Below are 22165 nucleotides of genomic sequence, written 5' to 3' on the forward strand. Positions count from 1 at the left end.
CCCCCTGGGCCATGGAGCTGGGGGAGCCACTGCAGTCCCCCCCACAAATCCCCTCTGCATCCCCCCAGTCCCCAGCCACAAACTGGCCCCCAAAACCGAGCCCTTGAACCCCCCAAATCCGAGCCCTGTAGGAAACGCTCGTGGCTCTGAATGCCCGAGGGTTTTTACTCAACCTTCTTAATTTTTGTTGGATTTTCTCCTCCTTTCCCGAAGTTTTTTTGTGTGTTTTGTTTTGTTTTTTTTTTTAAATTAATTTATTTATAGATATATTTAAAAAAAGCAATAGTCCTTTGGTCCCTAAACTCTAAGGAATGATATGACTCTGAAACAAGTAATCCTATGTCCCTGTGCCAGTGACAAGCAGGGGAAGCGCGTGTCCCGCCACCCTGCTCCATGGGATATATATATATATATACTTATTTATATATATCTTCTATAAGTCCAACATACTTTGATCCTTCTTTTTTTTTTTTTTCCCCCCAATGCAGGGAAAAAGGAAAATCTTGCCGTTTTTCTTTATCATCCAAACAAACATCCTCCAGGTGAAGCGCCCGAGGCTGGTCCCGTCCCACCGGCTTTGGTTTAAGAATCCATTTGGAGCCTCTTTTCCTCGTTTCTCCTGGGAAATCGGTAGCAGCAAATGAGTGCTTTAAAAAAAAACCCAAAAAACAAAGGTAGATCGTGGCCCGGCTGCCCGGAGCCATCAGCCTTGCTCCCAGTGAGGGATCCGGTGAGTCCCGGCGAGCGGCCGGCGGCGAATGGCAGCCCCGGCACCGCATCGCTCCCCTCCTTCCTTGTCTTCCTCTCATTCCCGTTAAACAACAAACAAGACCAGTTTGGGAAAAAATTCAAAAAGGAAAAGCTACGACCAAAACGCTCTCTTCTTTGCCGTTTTCTCCTTCACCTCCTCCTCCTCCTCCTTTTCCTCCTCCGGGGTGTGTTGCAAAGAAAGAGAGTTACGGGTTTGGATACTGCACTTGGGGAAGGGGAAAGTCGTCAGACACTGCGGGACGTCCGACCTGGAACAGAAGGGAAAGGCTGTCAGCCTGCTTCTGGGGATGGAGGGAAGGAAGGATGGAGGGAGGGACACATCCCTCCATCCATTGGGTGGGCGGTGCCAGGCAGAGATCCCTGCCCACCCTCGGGATGTAACACAGGGACAGCAGGATGCTCCATGCCCACCACACCCTCACCTCTCCGCAGGCTGAGCTGGGGTCAGTAGGGTCTGTTGGCGTCTTTCGGCCGCTTTAGCTGCACTTTTAGCCTCTTCATGCCGATCTGGAAGCCATTCATGGCCTGAATGGCCGCCTGAGCACTCGTCGGATTGTCAAAACTGACGAAACCTGGCGGGGAGGGGACACGGGGGCTTGTCACCACACACATCACAGGCACTGCCCTGCCTGAACCCTGGCCCTGAAATCCTGGGGGATGCTCCAGGTTTGGGAGTGCTGGGAGAGGGGGTCCTTGGGTAACATCACAGCCCCAGATTGCAGGGACTGGGTGACAGGTGATGGCACCTGCAGGGACACTGAGGTGACAAGGCTGTGAGGACAGCAGCATGAGAGGGTCCACAGGACACTGGAGTCATCTGCAGGGATACTATGGGATGGGATTTGTGGGCTCACTGGGGTGACAGGGTCTGTTAAAGTGATAGGGGCTGCAGGGACACTGAGGTGATGGGGTCTATGGAGACACCAGGGTCTGCAGGTATGTGGAGATACCAGGGTGATGGGGTCTGTGGGGACACCAGGATGGGATGTGTGGGCTCAGGGGACACCTATAGGCCAGGTCTGCAGCAACCCTAAGGTGATAGGGCCTCCAAAGACACCACAGTGAAAGAGTCTGTGGGGACACTGAGGTCTGTGAGAGGGAGATACAAATCCCTGAGCTGGGGACATAGCAAGGGACAGCAGGGAGACATGGACAGCTGAGAGACTAGGGAAAGAGAGATCCCCAAGATGAGATGTTGGAGAGACAGACTCTCAAACAGGGACTTAGGGAGAGTTGGACACCTCAGATGGAGATGCTCTGCACTGGGTTGTCCAGAAGAGCCAGACTCCCAAGCTGGGAAGCCTGGGAGTTCCAAACCCTTGAGCTGGGATTTTGGGACAGACAGACTCCCTGAGGTGGGATATTAGGAGAGCTGGACCTCCAGGCTGGAGACCAGAAAGAACAGGACTCTGGAGCTGGAGACTGGTAAGAGCTGGCATGTCAAGAAGCATCAGATATTTAAAATGGGATGCTGAAGAGAGCCAAACCCCTGAGTTGAGGAGTTGAGGAAGAGCCAGAGCTCCAAGCTGTGATGTTAAGGGTAGCTGGAGCCTTGAGCTGGGGACTGGGAAGAGCTGGAGCCCTGAGCTGGGACACCAGGGAGAGCCACACCCTGGGACTTACCAAAGCATTTACTCTGGTTGGTGGCACGGTCCACAAAGACTTTGGCAGAGATGACGTTGCCGAAAGGCAAAAACATCTGCGTGAGCTCCGCGTCCCCGAACTCCTGGGGCAGGTGATAAATAAACAGGTTACAGCCCTCGGGACCTGGGTGACACACAAAGGACAGGACACGTCAGCTACGAGGTGGGGTGACCCTGGGGGACACCGAGGAGCCACGTGGGGTGACCCCCACCCCTCACCTTCTCTCTGCTGCTGCGGGATGAGGGGCGCTTGCTGGGGAAAGGCTTGGCTGATGGGAGCGTAGGCAGTGGGATATGCTGCTGGAAGAGAGAAACAAGAAGCTGAGGCCATGGCACCTGCCCCAGCCACGGAGAGGGCTGGGACAGGCAGCTCCCCTGCTGCCACCTGCTCTGCCCCACGGCTGCTGGCTCTGCCCTTCCCACCCCTCCCGACACACCAGGGACGTGGGAACAGCTCTCCCAGGAGAAATGCAGGTGATAGCAGTAATATGGCCTCAAAGCTGAGTAAAGATGGTACTTTTAGCTGAAAAACCCCAAAACTTGATTTTGTTGCAAATCTGGACATTGCTGTCAATGCTCCTAATAAAATGGCTGCTGGGCTTGACCTATTTCCATGGGAGGCCCTGACTCTTTTCCCTCCACAGCCCATGTCCTTGGCCATCAGACTTGGCCACGTGATGAACATCCAGACTTCAGGTGTCCTGGTGTGAAGGTGGCCCTCTGTCACATCCCAAATCTTGCCCCCTCTTCTCAATACCACTGCCAGGGCTCCCCCATGGAGCTCTCTCAGCCCCATGGGTATTAAAATTCACTTTGCACTATCCAAATTTGCACGGGGGGCCATGACAGGAGCCAGTGGGATGAGGGGATGGTGCTTTCATCGGCATTGCCACCATGGAGCTCCTGCCAGGGCTCAGCACCTGCTGCTCCCCTCATGAATCCATGCCCAAATACGCTGCCCCAGTCCAATGTTCAACCCCAGGGTGATGTTCACCGCCCAAAAATAACAGTGAGGAGCAAAGAGGGGAGAGAGGGAAGGAGTGCGGAGCGAAGTTTGAGACCTGCATAGTGCTGCATGCCGGCGTAGGCCTGCTGGAGGGGGTCTGCCACCGTGGGGCTTTGAGCTGGGAAGAGAAGAGAAAGGAGAAGGAAGACAGAATAAGCCAGAGAAAGCCAGGGATGGATGCATGCACAGCTCCCGTGGGAAAGGGCTCCTGACCAAGTGCCGCCATGGAGGGGCAGAGCTGCTCCCTGCCTGGATTCCCTCCTCCCTGCAGCGATGCCACGGGAGCACACGCGGGTTCATCCAGCGTGTTCCCGGCATGGGGAGCACCCCGTGAGCACCCCGTGAGCGCCCCGCCTGAGCCAGGCACACTCCCCCAGCCCCGGGGCGTGGCGGAGCCCCGGCAGGGCCGTACCTGGGTAGGGGTGGATGCCATTGGTGTAGATGGTCTCGGAGGCGGGCTGCCCGTTGGTCTGGGGCGGCAGCGGGCTGAAGCCGTTCACCCCAATGGGCGTGGCAATGCTGGGCACCGGCGCCGTGCTGATCCCCGGAGGGGTGCTTGTACCTGCAGGAGCGTGGCGTCAGGGCCGGCACCACCCTGAGAGTGCCCCCCGAGGATGTCAAGTGGCAAATGCGAGGGTCCTACCTGAAGAGGGAGTGAGGGGAGCAGCCACCAGCCCGCTGACATTGAAGGCGGCCATTTGTTGCATCTGGGCGGCAGCGATGGCAGCCATGGGGTTGAGGCAGGTGCCCTGCGCGGCCGCCATCAGGGCTGCCTGCTGCTGCATGATCTTCGGGAAACAAGGGGGGAAAGGGGACAGAGAGCGAGAGGCACAGAGAAAGAGAGAGAGGGGAGAGCAAATCAGCATCTCTGCTTTGGATGGGCTCAGAGGGATAAATGCCACCCACTGCCAGACCCAGGGACAGGAGTCTTGGTCTTGGTGATGCTAAATATGGGACCACTGAACCCTAACCCACGCTCAGCTGTGGGCAGGAAGCCCTGCATCTGCCCTAAACACGGATACACCAGCCCTCCCAGGCATCCACACGCCCTGGCACTGGTGCTTTCATGGGCCAAACCAGCCCCCCCACCCACGGGGGTCCCCCAAAGCCCCCGGGCTGCTCCAGCTCCTACCGCTTGCGTGTAGGCCCCGTAGGCACCGAACTGGATGGTCATGGGGTTGAAGATGCCCAGCTGCCCCGCCATCTGATGCATCCGCCGCAGGGTCCTCTCCTTATCCGTGTCTGCAAACTTCACCACCAGGCTGGAGGAGGCGCCCTGAGGTGGGGGAAGATGGGGCTGATGGCGGGAGCACAGCAATGCCCCAAACCGTGTACCTGCCGTGGGCGTGGCTCGCAGCGTCCGCAGCAGCCTCAGCCCTGGGGACGCTGCCCAGCTTGGCAGCAGCAACCAGTGATCAATGTGAGGTTTAATTATAGCCAGTTTTTCTCCCCAGTGGCAGCTCCCTGACCTCTGCTTCCTTTCCCTTTCCTTGTCCACAATTCTGACCTTCAGCGTTAATTAAACTGTCCCTTTCTCTGGCATGGAGAGAATTAGTCCCAAGCTCCCACCTCCAGGGCTCAGCACCTTGGCAAGGAGGAAGCCGGGGTGATGTGGCCAACAAATTGCTAGTCTGTAGGATTTTGATGCAATTAGAGTGAGGATCAAATTAGTGGGTGATTGGATTAAGCAGGCAGCGTGGGGTCAGCCAGGGCAGGGTGTGAGCCTGGCACTTACCGGCATAGTTTGGCTGCCATGCAGGCTGTTGATGGCAGCCTGTGCCTCGGCGTGGCTGCCGTACTTCACAAAGGCACAACCTAAGGGAACAGAGGGAACATGGGACAGGTTGGATTTGGCCATTGTAGGTCCATAGGGTGCCCACCTGGTGCCCCAAAGCCCACCTTTGCTGGCTCCATCAGGCCCTCGGAGGATGGTGCATTCCTCAATCTGGCCGAAGGGCTCAAAGAGGCGGCGGACGTCGTCCTCGCTCTGCTGCTTCCCCAGCATGCCCACAAAGAGCTTCCTGTCTTCTAAAAACAAAACCAAACCCATCAGAGAGCGGGAGGTCACTCACCACCCCAACCCCTCACCAAAAATGGTGTATGGAGGGGAAGGAGCCAAGTGACATCAGAGGGAGGGAGCGACACTGATCCCACGGAGAAGGTGCTGGGCTTATCGTCTCCATCCTACAGAACACTCAGGATGGGAAAACCTCTCCTGTGGGGAAATTGCTGAGGGGTGAGTCCTGGAAGAGCCACTGCTTTAGGGAGAGGAGCTGAGGCTTTTTCTAGGGATGGGGGGGCTGGCTCCCCCAGCACTGGGGTGGGATGCGGTGGAACAAAGAGAATCCACAAACTGGAGGTGATCACCCTCGTGTGATCGACTCGCAGAACAACCCACAGCCTCCAGCCGTGCCCGGGGGACATCAATAACCCAAACACAAGAGAAGGGATAGTAAATAATGAGAATTTCATGATTATTACCAGCATCTGTCTTGTGCGGCCGCGCGCTCCCGCCGCACGCTAATGGCATTTGACAAAGGAAATAAGGTGCCCTGTCAAGAGCGTTGCTGGGGAAATAAATAAATAATGGCAGGAGACGATGAATGCTTAGTCTGTTAAGGTACCAAGAAAATTAGTTAAGGGAATAGGGCTCGTGTGTTGTCTAGTTAAACATGAAGCACCTCCCAGGGGGAGTGGGCTGGGCAGCCCAGTGTTCCTCCTGGGCGAGGGGGCTGCAGACGGGAGCCCCAGCTCACCCATCGATTTTTAATCCTTCACCAATTACGCTCGGTAAGTGGGTAATTTATTTGCCAGGTCCCTCTGGGACATGCTGGGACCAGCTCCCGGTGTGTTTAATAACAGGGTTTGGATGGGGGGGAGCTACCCCAGCCATCCTGCCAAGTGCAGGCGGCCCCATGAGAGCATCCTGCATGTCTGATAGCACCTACCTGCCCAGCAACACAACACAGGTGGGATTTTGATCCAATTCCTGCCATTTTGCCCAAATGATCACCTCAGCCTGGCAATGCCACAGCCCAATGAGTGGCAAATGCTCAAAGAATTTGAGGGGGGTGGTAGTTTGAGAGGGGCTTGGGCCATATGCAGCCAACTCCTGCCCCGGGGTCCCCACAGGCAGCTCTGGAGAGGGAATTGTATTTTTTGGTAAATTAAGGTGGTGAGGGAGAGATGCTGGCTGGTGCTCTGCACCCCAGGGATGCTCACGGTATGATGTCAGGACATTCCCAGGATGATATCAGGATGTTCCCCCCAGCTGACCAGACAGGGAGAGAGAAGATGGCATTTGCTCTGCACCCAGGTTTGGATGCCCCCAGCAAAGGCAGATCCTTTCCTGGATTTCTCTGCAAACCAACCTTCACACAGCAGCCCTCGTGATGCCACCATGTCCCCCATCACCCCCTAGGCGACCCTGTGCCCCCCTGCCCATGCCAGGCATCTGGAGAATTGAGGACCTACCTCCTCGGCCCTCGCTGTCGGCCGGCTTCACCTGGATGGGGCGGTTCATCTGCAACACAAGCGAGAGTGGGTGGTCACTGTGGGGGCCCCTGAACCCTCTCCATGGGGAACAGCAGGATTTGGCCAATGACTGGCACTGTGAGCTGGGGAAAAGGGGAGGGACCTGCATGAACAGATCTGCGGCTTGTGGCCACAGAGACCCGGGGATGCCACGTGCAAAGGGCAATGCTCCGGCCCTGGCTGTGGGCACCCAGTGCTGCAGGCACCCGCGGGGCTGCCAGTGCCAGGCTTGGCCGCCTGCCTGCTTTCCTCGACTGCAAAGGACTGCAGAGGCAGCAGTAGCACCCCGCCAGCCCCAGCCCCTCTGGCACCATTGTCCTCCTTTTCCCAAACCTCACCCAAATTTGGCCTCCTCCTTGTCACCGCCATGCGCACCCACGAGCGTGACCCCGTGTGCAGCAGGACACGCTGGGCTGGCAGGCACATCCCTGGCCTGCTGCCCCATGGAGCCATTCCTCCTCCTCTCTCCCCCTCCTTTTTCCCCTCTTTTAGCCGAAAAACGCTACAATTATGGCCGTTTCCATGGCAACAAGCGTGCTTCCCCCGCGATGCTGCGGAGCCCGAGCCATGTGCTCGATGGGGTCGCCACGGCAACAGCGAGATGTCACACATGACGGCGCGGGGGCGCGCACACGAACACGCCCCGAGCACACACGGGCACAGCCGCCCCCATGTGTGTGTGCACCCCCATCCCAGGTGCCCCCCGCTGCACCCCTGGTAGGGTCCCTAAATTTTGGGGATGGGTGGGGGCAGAGACAGTCCCCCCCACATCAGGGTGAGGAAGAGGATGGGTAAGAGAGAAGAGGAGGGAGGTTTCCACAGCAACCGCCTCGTCTCCAGGGAAACGTGGAGAGAAATGTCAGCGCAGAGCTGGGGATGGTCCAGGGAAGGGATTGAGTCCCCAGGAGTCATGGGATGGCACACAGTGGCACCGAGGGACACCTCAGTGTGACCCATCATGTCACCAGTCCCCCAAAACATCCACCGTGTGTAGGGGCAGGATTTGGCTCACCCCAAACTCCAGAGGCTGTGACAGCAACGAGACCCTAAACCCGGAACCCCGCTGTCCCTCACATCCCTGTCACAGCTGGGAGGAGGGAACCCCATTTTTGGGGGGCTGCCCCCCTCCACTGACCCGCCAGCCCCATTTACCAGCGTGATGGCCTTTGATGGAATAAATTTCCCATGCCCGCTGCTGTATGCTTAATGTAATAAAGGCAGTGAGGATGATTTAGAATAACATTTACGGAGCCGCAGAGTGTCATTTTGATGTGTCTCCCGTCTCCGCTCGCCGGTTATTAAACTGTATTGATTCCCCGGGAGCGGCTGATGTTTATAAATGTCAGGCCTCAGGGAACAGCTAACCTACCCCAGGGCTGCCACACCACACCAAGGAGAAATTGCCCTGGCCTCTAGACACCCCCAGAAGGGGGTTTTGGCACCCTTGACATCATGATGTGCCCACCACAGGGTGCTGGATGACCCCCTGTGGCACCCAGAGCTCCTGATTGTCCCCACAGCACCCCTGCACCATGTACACACAGCCCTCTATCCATGCTCCCACACTAAACAGCCACCCAGGCATTTCCCCCTGCTGCTGACACCCACCTGCAACACCCATCCATCCACTCATCCTCCTGGACACCCACACGATCACCCACATACCCATCTTCCCCCTGGATTCATCCAGCCATACTCCAACACCCATTCCCATAACATCCATCCATCCATCCATCCATCCATCCATCCATCCATCCATCCATCCATCCCCATAGAACCCACTCATATCCCCATCCTCATAACACCCATTTGTTCCCACAGCATCCATCTATAGCACCAACACCCATCCATCCACCCCCGAATACCTGTCCATCGCCATTGCAGCCATCCACATCCCCAACATCCATCCCCACACACCCTCCATTCCCATAGCATCTATCTATATTGCCAAGATCCTCTATCCATCCCCCAACACCCATCCATCCTCACAACACCCATCCATCCTCACAACACCCATCCATCCTTGTACCATCCTTCCATCTGCCCATTCATCTTCCATCTTGCCACCACCCACCTTTCCACTCCCACAGCATCCATCCATCCATCCATCCATCCATCCATCCATCCATCCATCCATCCGTCCATCCATCTCCCACACCCCAAGGACATAGTGACACCCTGCTTGGGGTGTTCCAGCACCAACCATCAGCAGCAGTTCACAAAGCCCCAGCTATCCCATGGCCAAACCACTGCTGTTCCACAGCACAGGGGATCACCAGTGGGTGCCAAACCACCTCCTGACTGCTCAGGCTCTGTCACCCACCCAGATTTGGAGCCCCTCAAGAAACTGGATATCAGGGAGAGCCAGCCCATAGAATCACCGCCAGGGGATGTACTCAGTGGGTCACTTCTGGCCTTTGTTCCTTCCTTGGCATCACACTCCTCCTCCTTGTCCTCACAACCAACAGCCAGAGGATCCAGCAGGCCACCATGCACCCAAATGAGATGGAGGTGGCAGGTGACACTGGAGCTGCGAGTGCCTGTGGGAGCCTGGTGTCCATGCCACCCCAGGGAGCCAGGAACCGAGGTACTGGCAGTCACTCATCACAGGAATACCTTGACAGAGCCCTGGGGGTATCCCACAGCCAGGCCACACAGCCAGCCTGGGGACAGCCACAGCACTGCACAACCCTGGCACACCCTGCACACACCCACACACCTCTGAACACAACCACAGACCCCAGCACCCCCTGGCACAGCCACCCCCAGTCCCCCTGGCACAGCCCGGAAGCCGCACACGTGTGCCCACGCAGCGCTGTGCACACCGCACCTCTGTCCCAGCACCCACGTGTGCCCACTGCACACAGCCCCACGGGCACCTGCACAACCCCAGGCTGCATGCCATGCATCCCACAGAGCCCTGCCTGCTGCCATGGATCACACACAGCCGCGGGCACGCACCCTGGGATGCACAGCCAGCACCGGGGATACAATGCCCCTTGCCTCAGTTTCCCCGTTGTAGCAGCAGGACCCATAGTGGGACCCTTGGGAGCCCTCTGTGGGCACACAGACACCTTGGGTGGGCTCATGGCATCCCCAGCAACACCCACATCCCATCCCCATGGCCACCATGCACACCTGAGCCCAGCTCAACACCTGCACTCCCTGTCACACCCCATGCGCCCACACACCCTCGCTGCTGCCACTCCCCCAGCCCATGTGCACCCACACCCTGTCACCATCACTGGGGGCAAAGACACCCTAAGCTCCTCTTCCCACACACACACAGACACCCACGTGCTTGCACACCCACCTGCACACACCCGCGGGTCAGAGCTGCACCCCTGCCAATGCACACACCCCTCCCTGCACTGCCTGTGGGTGCAACAGCCCCCGAGCGCTGCCCCTTGCACACCTGCACCACACACACACATACACACACACACACAGAGCTGCGGTGGAAAAATACACCCTCCAGCCAGTACACACACCAAACCCATCCCTGGGGGCACAAACACCTCCTCACCACCACCCTCCATCCCTGCCTGCAAACACCCCCCCACCCCAGCATTGCTGGGTGCCAGAATACCCTCCTCACCGACAGCCTCACCACACACAGCCTCCCTGGGTCCGGAGACATCACCAACACCCCTCTGCCGACACCCTCCCTTTCCCTGGGTGCAGATACACCCTCCCAGCCACACACACACATAGAGCCCCCACCCCTGAGTGCAAATACACCCTCATCACCAACACATGCACCCCATCCCTGGGTGCAGATACACCCTGCACAGCAACACTCACACCCACACACCCCATCTGTGGGTGCAGATACAGCCCCTCAGCAACACCCCTCCAACCCCATTCTTCTGTGCAAATACACCCTCCTCACCAACACTCCTCCATCCCCAACACCCATCCCTGGGAGCAGATACACCCTGTCACCAACACCCCCAATCCTCATCCCTGTGTGCAGATACACCCTGCAACACCCACAGCCGCCCACCCCATCCCTGGGAGCAGATACACCCCCTCACCAACACCCCTCCATCCTCATCCCTGTGTGCAGATACACCCTGCAACACGCCCACTCACAGCCCCCAACCCCGTGTGCACATTCACCCTGCCCATCAACACCCCTCCATCCCCATCTCTGTGTGCAAATGCACCCTGATCACCAGCACTGCTCCATCCCCATCCTGTGCCTGGGAGCAGATACACCCCCTCACCAACACTGCTCCATCCTCATTCCCATCCCTGGGTTCAGATACACTCCATCACCCTCACCCCCACTCACACCCACCATCCCTGTGTGCAATTACACCCCGATCACAAACACGGCTGCATCCCCAGCCCATCCCTGGGAGCACCCCCTCACCAACACCCCTCCATCCCCAGCCCTGTGTGCAGATACGCCCTGCTCACCACGAACACCCCTCCGTGCCCATCCCCAGGAGCAAGGATCCACACCCTCGCCATCACCCCCGCTCCCGCACAGCATCCCCGGGAGCAGATACACCCCCTCGCCATCACCCACATCCCTCCTAGAGCCCCTCCGGTGCAGCCCCCCCACCCCGGCTCGAGCGGAGGCTGCCGGGCGGTGCCGGGCCGTGCCGGGCCGGGCGGAGGCGGCGGCAGACAAAGGCGGGGCCCTACCTCGATGCAGAGGATCTTGGACCCGGCGGGCACCCACAGCACGGGCGGCCGCGGCCCCGGCGCCGGCACCTGCGGCAGCTGCATGGCCGGACCGGCCGGACCGCCGGCTCCACCGAGGCGGTTCGGCTGAGCTCGGCTGCGCTCGGCTCCACCCGAGACGGTTCGGCTGGGCTCGGCTTAGCTCGGCTCGGCTCGGCAAGGCCGGTCTCGGCTGGGCTGGGTTCGGCTGGGCTCGGCTGGGTTCGGTTCGGCTCGGCCGGATTCGGCTGGGCTCGCGCAGCGGCGCGCGGGGGGCGGGGCACAGGGCGGGGCGGCCGCAGCCCCGCCGAGCCGAGCCGGGCCGGGCCAGGCGGGGGGCGGGGCCTCAATGGGGACACGCCCACCGCCGTCTGGACACGCCCCCAGTCCCCCGACACGCCGGGGGCGGGGCCTGGCTGGGGTTGGGGGGCGAGGGTGAGAACACGGAGGGTGTGCAGGTACAGGGGGTCAGCAGGTTCAGGTGAGAGCACAGGTAAAGGTGTGTGAGCAGGTACAGGGGTGTGAGCACAGGTACAGGGGCTGTGCAGGTACAGGGATGTGGGCACAGGTACAGGGGTGTGCAGGTACAGGGGGTGTGCAAGGACAGGGGGTCAGGAGGTACAGGGGACAGCAGGTACAAGGGTGTGAGCACAGGTACAGGGGTGTGCAGGTACAGGGGTGTGGGCACAGGTACAGGGGTGTGGGCACAGGTACAGGGGTGTGCAGGTACAGGGGGTCAGCAGGTTCAGGGGTGTGAGCACAGGTACAATGGGTGTGCAGGTACAGGGAGTAACAGGTACAGACGGTCAGCAGGTACAGGTGTGAGCACACATACAGAGGGTGTGCAGGTACATGGGGTCAGCAGGTACAGGGGTGTGAGCATGGGACAGGTGTAAGCACAGGTATAGTTGTGTGAGCACAGGTATAGGTGTGTGAATACACGTACAGGGGATGCGTAGATACAGGGAGTGAGCACAGGTACAGGTGGTATGAGCAGGTACAGGGTATGTGAGCACCTGTATAGGTGTGTGAGTACAGGTACAAGGGGTATGAGCAGGTACAGGGGGTGAGCACAGGTAGAGGGGTTGCACATAAATGCACATGGGTGTGCTTGTGTGCACAAGCAGAGAGGTGTGCACAGACACAAATGTGTGTTCACAGGCACTCATAGGTGTGTACTCAAGTGTACATCAGCGCATACACATGGGTGTGTGCAAGAACAGGAGGGATGCTAAGGCACAGACAGGTGAGCACACACAGGTGTGAGCACACACAGGTGTGAGCACCTGCATGGGCACAGGGTGTGAGCACAAGCACGCAGTGCCCTGCACCGCTGTGTGCACACACACACGGAGAGGTAGGCACAGCCATGAGTCCCTGTGGGCATGCACCCACATGTCCATGTGCACACACATGCTCACACACTCACCCCCAATCCCCAAGCGAGGGGCCATGGCAATAGCAATACACACATGCATGTGCCTGATGAGAATCCCCAGGCAGGGCCTGACCCCGGCCTCCCTTAGGCTGCCAAGGTGGGCTGGTAACTCTCAAACCTACTGAAGCGCGGCCCCGCCGGTGAGAGCACGGCTCAGGAAGCCACATCCCCACAAACCTCATCCTCCTCTGTCAGCTGCACACACACACAGCAGGGATTGATATTCATGGGCCCCGGCTCTTTCCCCAGCCAACCCGCGGGCCTATTGATTTTTATTTAGGCGAATAATTAAATATTTATTTTCACTTTGTTAAGCTCGGGAGGTCGGAGCCCACAGAAAGCGCAACAGCACGCGGGCGGCTGGAAAATCGATGCCTCGGTTTGCGGCTGCTGGAAGTGGCTCCCGCGCCTCGGGGAGGTGTCACCGGCCCCCGCCCGGGCTCACCCCGATCCCTCGGTGTCACTTAAGGCTCCCATGCCTTGGGAGGTGTCCCCAGGTGCTGCTGCAGCTCAGCCGGACCACCTCAGTGTCACTCAATTCTCCCGTGCTCCAGGGAGGTGTCACCAGGTCCTACCCCTGGAGGTGTCACCAGGCCCTAACCCAGCTGACCCCGCCGCCCTGGTGTCACTTACCCCTGGCAGTGTCACTTACCCCTGGCAGTGTCTTCTGCTCGTGCAGGGCACTCTGTGCCTTCAGCGCGGAGTCGCGGGCGCAGTAGGTGAGAAAGGCACAGCCTGTGGAGACAGGGAGACAGCATCAGTGTCTGGCCTGGTATTGCCACAGTGCCCTGTGCACACAGGGAGCTGGTGGCACAGCTGATATGGCACTGTGGTGTCTCGGCATCCTGGCATCCAGCACAGTGACACCCAGCACACCAGCACCTGGGACTGTAACATCCAGCACCCCAGCACCATGGCACAGTGATACCCTGGCATCCAGAACCCTGGCACGGTGGCATCCAGCATCCCAGCACTCTGGCACCCTGGCACGGTGGCATCCGGAATCCCAGCAACCTGGCATGGTGGCATTCAGCACCTCAGCACCACGGCATCCAGCATCCCAGCACCCTGGCATTCAGCATTCTGGCATCCTGGCAGTCTATAACCTGGGATCTGGCACCCTGGCATGGTGGCATCCATCACCTCAGCACCACGGCATCCAGCAACAAGCACCCTGATGATCTGGCACCACGGCATCCAGCATCCTGGTGCCCTGGTACTCTACACCCAGATGGACACACACAGGGTCACAGTTCACCCCCAGAGCAGGGTAGGAGATGGAACAGCAGGATGAAGGAAGGAGGCAGGGAGGAGCAGGCAGCACATGGGCAGTGGCACTCTGGCCCCAGCCCTGGGGAAAGCCACAGTCCAAGTCCTCCAGGAAGCAGATCTCCAGGTGTCGAGGCTGTGCACCCTCTCTTGCCACCACAGTTCTCCCAGCCTAAGCATCCTCCTTGGGATGAGATTCGTGTGGTGAAGGCACTCGGGCTCCTTCGCCATCATGGCGCTTTGGAAATCGGGAATATGCCTGGGGTGAGGTTTTCCCACGCTGACTCACGCTGCCGAGCCACTCGCTCGCAGAGCTGGCAGCAACGAGCGAGCCCTGGGGACAGGGTCCGGTCCTCCTCGCTCCGTCTCTCCTGAAGCATTCCCTGTGCCTGTGCCACCGCTGCACCGCTCCCTCCCTGAGGGCTCCCCCCCAATTTGCTGGGGTCACATCCAAAAGCATCTGAAAGTGATATTAAAACAGCAGCAAAACAGTTTCCCTTCAACAAAGTAAATATTTAATGAATAAAATTGACATTGATGCATTTTTAATATTGGCACAATTAAATCCGCCAGCTGATTAAGTATTAATAACTCTTAATAAGTACAATCAGCGTGCCTGGGAGGAGAGGGAGCATGGCGGCAGGGCGGGGGACGCTGCGGGATGGGGTCCCTCGCCCGCCTTGGGGTGTTGGGGACATCTGCCCTCAACGGAGAGCAAGGAGAGATCCCCCTGGATCAACACTCTGGGAGATCAGCACAGCAGCTCGCCTCAGTCCCGGTGCCATTTCCAGTGTTTACCATCTGTAATCATGTTGGCTTCCTGCTCTCCGCTCTTCTTTCTCTCTTTTTTTTTTTTTTTCCTGTTTTTCCTGCAGGCGACAATGTAGACGGTGCCCGGGCATTCTGGAGAAGTTGGGAGGGCTGGCGCAGGAGCGGTTCTGCTCGGGAGGCTCGCCGGGAGGGAGGATGCCGTTCAAATTAGAGGAGCGTCCGCAATTAAATCATGCGGCTGGGCCGCAGGCGTTGAAGCCCGCGCTGGAGGAAGCGCAGAGGGAGGCTGGAAGGTGCAAATCCCATTGATCCAGGCACAGAAGCGGCTTCAGAGACACCTGGAGAAGTGCTGGAGGCCAAAGGTGCCAAAAGTGACAGAGTCCAGGCAGCTGCCCCATAGCCGAAGGGCATCGACAAGGCAGCAACCACAAACGCCAAGTTTTGCCTTCCCAGGACAGTCCCAGCGAAGCAGGTGCTGGCTGTGGCACAGGGGTTTGGTGACAGCTTGTGGCTCCTGTCTGGGGACACCTGGGGTGTGCTGACCCTGCTCTGGCACTGCACAGCACAGCTCTTGGGTGGCGGGTTCCGTGGAGACCTCAGCGGTGCCTGTGCCATCCCCTGGGTGTGTCACTGCTCCTCATGCCGTGCCACCGTGCCACAGCACCTGGGACACACTGCAGAGATGGCACTGTGTCCCCATCCTGTGCCACCCCCTGGGTGTGTCACTGCTCCTCATGCCGTGCCACCGTGCCACAGCACCTGGGACACACTGCAGAGATGGCACTGTGTCCCCATCCTGTGCCACCCCCCAGGTGTGTCACTGCTTCTCATGCCGTGCCACCGTGCCACTGGGCCACAGCACCCGGGACACACTGCAGAGATGGCACTGTGTCCCCATCCTGTGCCATCCCCTGGGTGTGTCACTGCTCCTCATGCTGTGCCACCATGCACTGGGCCACAGCACCCGGGACACACTGCAGAGATGGCACTGTGTCCCCATCCTGTGCCACCCCCTGGGTGTGTCACTGCTCCTCATGCCGTGCCACCGTGCCACAGCACCTGGGACACACTGCAGAGATGGCACTGTGTCCCCATCCTGTGCCATCCCCTGGGTGTGTCACTGCTCCTCATGCCGTGCCACAGGGCCACAGCACCTGGGACACACTGCAGAGATGGCCCTGTGTCCCCATCCTGTGCCACCCCCTGGGTGTGTCACTGCTCCTCATGCCGTGCCACAGGGCCACAGGGCCACAGCACCCGGGACACACTGCAGAGATGGCACTGTGTCCCCATCCTGTGCCACCCCCTGGGTGTGTCACTGCTCCTCATGCCGTGCCACAGGGCCACAGCACCCGGGACACACTGCACACATGGCACGTCCCCATCCACAGGGGGGTGTCTGTACCCCAGGGGTGCTCCAGCTCCCGGGGTGCACAAACTCACGTGGCTGTGCTGATGCCAGACAGGTGCCCCAAGGCAGGCAGATGTTCTAAAATCCATTGCAGTGTTCCCTGCCCTGTGATGCTCTGGTCCCAGGGGTGCCCCCAAGCCAGACAGCAGCACCCTGACCCCTGGTGGGTGCTCCCCTCTTCCTCAGGGGTACCCCAATCTTAGGAGGGGCCATATATCCAAACATTCCATACTGGGGTGTTCCCACCTCAGAGTGCTTTACCTCAAGGTTTCCTCCAACTTAGGAACACCTTCACCCCAAAGGTTTCCACTCCTTAGGGTGCCCCATACTTATGGGTGTAGCCTCCACATGAAGGATATCTCCACCTCAGGGGTAACTCAGCTGAGGGGTGCCCCATATTTGGGTACCCCACCTCAGGGTGTCCCACCTTAGGGACATCTCCATTTCAGGGCTACATCACCTCACAGGTACCCCATAGCAGTGTCTCTGACCTCAGGCATACCTCCAGATCGTGGTGCCCCCTCTCAAAGCATCCCAGCTGTACCTCAGGGTGCTCCACCTCAGGTTATCCCACCTCATGGGTGCCTCCACCTCGGGCATGTCCCACCTTAGAGGTACCCCTGTCTTGGGATGCACCATCTCAGGATGTCCCACATGAGGGGTGCCCTCTTCTCAGAGCACCCCACCTCAGTGGTGGCCCACACTTAGATACCAAACCTCAGGTTGTCCCATCTGATGGGGAAACCACATTTCAGGGGTGCCTTTGCCTTAGGGATATCCTGCCTCAGGCTGTGCCATATCAGGGGTGCCTCACATTGGGTGCCTTTGCCTCAGGGTGTCCCATTTCAGGGGTGTCTTCACCCCAGGGGTCCCCCTATATGCCAGGGTGCTCCATCTCAGTTTATCCCACCACAGGGGCACCACAACTGAGGGGTCCCCACCCTCAGAGCATCCCACCTCAGGGCATCCCACCTGAGGCGTATCCCTTTGTCAGGATGATCCATCTCCGGCTGTCCCACTTGAGGGGTACCTCACCTCAGGGGTATCCCACCTGAGGGACAGGACCCCTCACCTGAGAGGTTCCCCCCACCTCAGTCTGTCCTGCCTCACAGGTGGCCCATACTTCGGTGCCACATTTCACTGACGTCCCACCTGAGGGGTCCCCCATCCCAGGACACTCCACCTCAGGGTGTCCCATGAGCACGGTACCCCACTGAGGGTGCCCCCCCATCTCAGGGTGTCCCATTACAGCAGTACCTCACACAGGGTGTCACCCACACCTCAGGGTGTCCCACCAGCACGGTACCTCACTGAGGGTGCTCCCCACCTCAGTGTCCCACCAGAGTGGTACCTCACTGAGGATCTCCCCACACCTCAGGGTGTCCCACCAGCACGGTGCCTCACTGAGGGTGCCCCCACACCTCAGGGTGTCCCACCAGCACGGTGCCTCACTGAGGGTGCCCCCACACCTCAGGGTGTCCCATTACAGCAGTACCTCACAGAGGGTGTCACCCACGCCTCAGGGTGTCCCATCAGAGTGGTATCTCACTGAGGATCCCCCCACACCTCAGGACATCCCACCAGTGCAGTACCTCGCTGAGGATGCTCCCCATCTCAGGGTGTCCCACCAGACTGGTACCTCACTGAGGGTGCCCCCACACCTCAGGGTGTCCCACCAGCACGGTGCCTCACTGAGGGTGCCCCCCCATCTCAGGGTGTCCCATTACAGCAGTACCTCACAGAGGGTGTCACCCACACCTCAGGGTGTCCCATCAGAGTGGTATCTCACTGAGGATCCCCCCACACCTCAGGACATCCCACCAGTGCAGTACCTCGCTGAGGGTGCTCCCCATCTCAGGGTGTCCCGCCAGAGTGGTACTTCACTGAGGATCTCCCCCCACCTCATGACATCTCACCAGAGTGGTACCTCACTGAGGATCCCCCCCCACCTCAGGGTGTCCCACCACAGCAGTACATCACTGACGGTCCCCCCCCACCTCACAACATCCCACCAGAGCAGTACCTCACTGAGGGGTCCCCCACACCTCACGATATCACACCAGAGCAGTGCCTCACTGAGGATCCCCCCCACCTCACGACATCCCACCAGAGCGGTGCCTCACTGAGGGTTCCCCCCACCCCAGCGTGTCCCACCTCACCTCAGGACAGCCCCCACACCTGGATGTCCCACATCAGGGCTTCCCACCCGGGGGGTGCCCCGGCCCGCCGCCCCCGCACCTTTGTGCATGCCGGTGAAGCGATCCTTGAGCACGGTGAGCTCGTAGATGCGGCCGAACTCCTCGAAGAGCGGCTTGAGGTCGCTCTCCTCCAGGTTGCGCGGAATCTGCCCCACGAACAGCTTGATGGCGTCGTGGTCCTTCATGGCGATGGCGCCGGGCGGGCGGCTCAGCCCGTTCACCCGGCCGCTGTTCGCGGTGCTGAACGCCGCCCCCGCCGCCTCGCCCGCCGCCGCCGCCGCCATGGCCCGTTCCGCGCCCCGCCCCGCCCGACCGGCACCGCTCGGCACCGCCCGGCACCGCTCGGCACCACTCGGCACCGCTCGGCTCGCCTCGGCACCGCTCGGCACCGCCCCGCTCGGCACCTCTCGGCTCGGCTCGGCTCGGCCCGCGCCCGCCAGCGGGCCCGTGACGTCAGCCGGACGGCCCCGCCCAGGGGTGCTGTATTAGCATAATGAGGGGGCGGTGGCCAATCAGAACAGCGGGGCGGAAAGAGGGGCGGGGCGCGTCTCGGCTCCGCCCACTGCTGCGCCCTGCCGGGCTCACCCCGGCCCCCCCCCGCTCGTCACCCTCCCGTCCATGGCCCCCCGTGTCTCCCCATTCGGCCCCCGTCACCCCTATCACTCCCGTCATCCCAATCATCCCCGTCATCCCCATCACCCCCGTCATCCTCCATCAGCCCCCGTCATTACCATCACACACCCCCCCGCACCCCCCCACCACCAGAATCCTTATCATCCCCCATCACCTCCCGGCATCCCCATCACTCCTATCACCACCATTACCCCCATCACCTCCATCATCCCCATCGTGCCCATCACCTCCCATCACCCCCCACCATCTCCATAACCCCCATCCTCTCTATCACCCCCGGTCTCCCTCCCCATCCCTCCCATCACTTCCTATGACCTCATCACCCCCCGTTATACCCCGCCACCCCCCATGCCCCTCTTATCCCCCCATGTGCCCCCTTTCCCCTCATCCCCCATCACCCTCATGACCACCTATGTCCCTCCCTTTCCCCCATCTCCCCATCACCCCCATCATCCCTCAGCACCTCCACTCCTCACCCCCCTCTTGCCCCATCATCCCCCCAGCCCCAGCCAGGGCTGTCCAAGGAGCAGAGCAGCCTCCCACCTTCCCCCCTGCAGCCCTTTAGTAGCACCCAAACTGAACCCCTCTCTTCTCCCCATATCAGAGCAGAGTTTAAACACACACAAGAGGCTCAAAAAGGGTCAATTTGAACACTTTGTTGAGTTTTTCGCCTCCATGGACCCCACACTGCCCCTGTTGCCCCCCTGGGGCTGCCCCAGAAGGGGGAGGAGGAGAGCACTTCCCTCCTGCATCCCATGTCACCCCGAAAGATCTGTAATTAGACTGAGCAGCTTTAATACCTGGTGTTGTCGTTAATTAATTAATTAGTCCCAAAGCAGCAGCCAGGTGAGGGGAAGCCTGGCTTCCCCAGCGTGCTGCCTCGTGTGTGCAGGGGCTTGTGAGTGTGGGAAGGGCTGTGAGCGTGTGCCACTGTGTACATGTGTGTGTGAGCATGTGTGCAAGCACGTGCAAGTCTGCACAAACATGTGCATGCATGTTCAAGCATGTGCAAGAACATACAGGGGCTGCAAGAGTGCACGCAAGTGTGTAAGTGGGTGCAAGGGCATGCACAGCACATGTGTGTGAGTCTGGGCAATGATGTGTGGGGGTAGTTGCACGTGTGTGCAGGTGTGCATGTGTGTGCAAGTGTGTACAGGAATGTATGGGCTTGCAAGGACCCATATGCACATGTGTACAAGGGCTCCCTTGCTCATGAGTGGAAGTGTGTGTGTGTACACGTGAGTGCAAGTATGTGCATGAGGGTTACACATTCACATCTGTGCAAGTGTGCAAGGATCCATATGGACAGGTGTGCAGGCACGTGCACAAGTGTATGCATGCAAGCACCTATACGCACACGTATGCAAGTTTGTGCAAGGACCCACATGCACATGTGAGCGAGTGCATTTGTGCAGGTGTGTGAGTGCACACGTGCAAGGGCCCTTAATGCATGTGTGTGCACGAGTGGATGTGAGGACCCACAACCACGTGTGTGCAAGCGTGTGCTCACAAGCAGACACGTGTTTACAAGCACCCACACACGATGCCCACAACACACACATGTTTACAAGCACACACATAGCACACCCCCAGTATTTACACCTTGCACACATGCTTGCAGGCACACACTCGATGCACACACGTGTTTACAAGCACACACACACACAAGCCCACACAGGCACACGTTTTACAACAGCAGCACTCACCCCAAGTGCCCACATGTGCACACGTGTTTACAAGCACACACACACACAAAGCCCACAGTGCACACGTGTTTACAAGCACACACATAACACCCCCCCAGTATTTACACCTTGCACACACGCTTGCAGGCACACACCGATGCACACACGTGTTTACAAGCACACAGTGCACACAAAATGCTCACAGTGCACACATGTTTACAAGCACACACATAACGACTCACAGTATTTACAAGCACACACATAACACCCCCCGAGTATTTACACCTTGCACACACGCTTGCAGGCACACCCCCGATGCACACACGTGTTTACAAGCACACACACAAAATGCTCACAGTGCACACGTGTTTACAAGCACACACACACGATGCTCACAGTGCACGTGTTTACAAGCACACACACACGATGCCCACATACACACGCACACATCGAAGTTTTACAAGCACACACATAACACCAATTTAATTGCCACACGTGCAGCACCACGTGGTTTACAAGCACACACACACACAATGCCCACAGTGCACACGTGTTTACAAGCACACACATAACACACACCAAGTATTTACAAGTACACACATAACACCCCCCGAGTATTTACACCTTGCACACACGCTTGCAGGCACACCCCCGATGCACACACGCGTTTACAAGCCCTCACACACGCCATGCACACAGGTGCCCGCCGCTGTGAGCGTGTCCCAATAAACTCCCCTGGCTGGTGCCGGTGCCCACGGGTGGGTTTGGGACGTGTGGAGCACAATCCTGCCGGAATCCGGGGGCTTGGCGGCTGCTCCTCGCCGCCGCTTGGGTTTATTTTTAAACCCGTTGGCCCCGAGTGATTCACACGCTGCCTGTTCCCTGTTCCCTGCTCCCCGGCAAGTTTTACACGACCAAAATAGATGTTCTGGAAGGAACGGGCCAGCCGGCAAAGGCGCGGCGGGGAGAGCGGGGCGCTCCCGGGATCCCGGCCCGTCCGGGGCTGGAAACGTCACTGAGCCACCTCCGTGAGGGCGGGTTTGGGAAAATGCTGGTGCAGACACCCTGCGAAATGGGATCATGGGTGATGTTTAATCTGGATCACACCAGGCTTCAGTACTGGGGGTCTTCC

At 59.1% G+C, this 22165-nt stretch overlaps 1 protein-coding gene and 1 pseudogene across 5 annotated transcripts; both read right to left on the reverse strand.

Moving 5' to 3' along the window:
- Nucleotides 1-509: 509 nt before the first annotated feature.
- Nucleotides 510-19119, reverse strand: CELF6 (CUGBP Elav-like family member 6). 5 transcript variants are annotated; one of them, XM_064722580.1, is made up of 13 exons: nucleotides 18756-19119; nucleotides 13719-13801; nucleotides 6895-6943; nucleotides 5320-5445; nucleotides 5156-5235; nucleotides 4553-4696; nucleotides 4064-4208; nucleotides 3833-3982; nucleotides 3476-3538; nucleotides 2634-2714; nucleotides 2395-2538; nucleotides 1194-1343; nucleotides 510-1019 (listed from the first exon to the last, which is right to left on the reverse strand). In XM_064722580.1, the coding sequence occupies exons 1-12, from the start codon at nucleotides 18997-18999 to the stop codon at nucleotides 1216-1218; spliced, it is 1437 nt and encodes a 478-aa protein (XP_064578650.1). In that variant the 5' UTR covers nucleotides 19000-19119; the 3' UTR covers nucleotides 510-1019; nucleotides 1194-1215. The 5 variants fall into 5 exon arrangements, with proteins under 5 accessions (XP_064578650.1, XP_064578649.1, XP_064578648.1 ...); XM_064722579.1 differs by having other exon boundaries at nucleotides 2634-2711; nucleotides 5320-5448; nucleotides 18756-19118; XM_064722578.1 differs by having other exon boundaries at nucleotides 5320-5448; nucleotides 18756-19118.
- LOC135452475 (protein KPLCE-like) lies at nucleotides 12080-13137 on the reverse strand (annotated as a pseudogene).
- Nucleotides 19120-22165: the final 3046 nt, after the last annotated feature.

This window comes from Zonotrichia leucophrys, chromosome 10 (genome assembly GCF_028769735.1).
Source record: "Zonotrichia leucophrys gambelii isolate GWCS_2022_RI chromosome 10, RI_Zleu_2.0, whole genome shotgun sequence".
Taxonomy (NCBI): Eukaryota; Metazoa; Chordata; class Aves; order Passeriformes; family Passerellidae; genus Zonotrichia; species Zonotrichia leucophrys.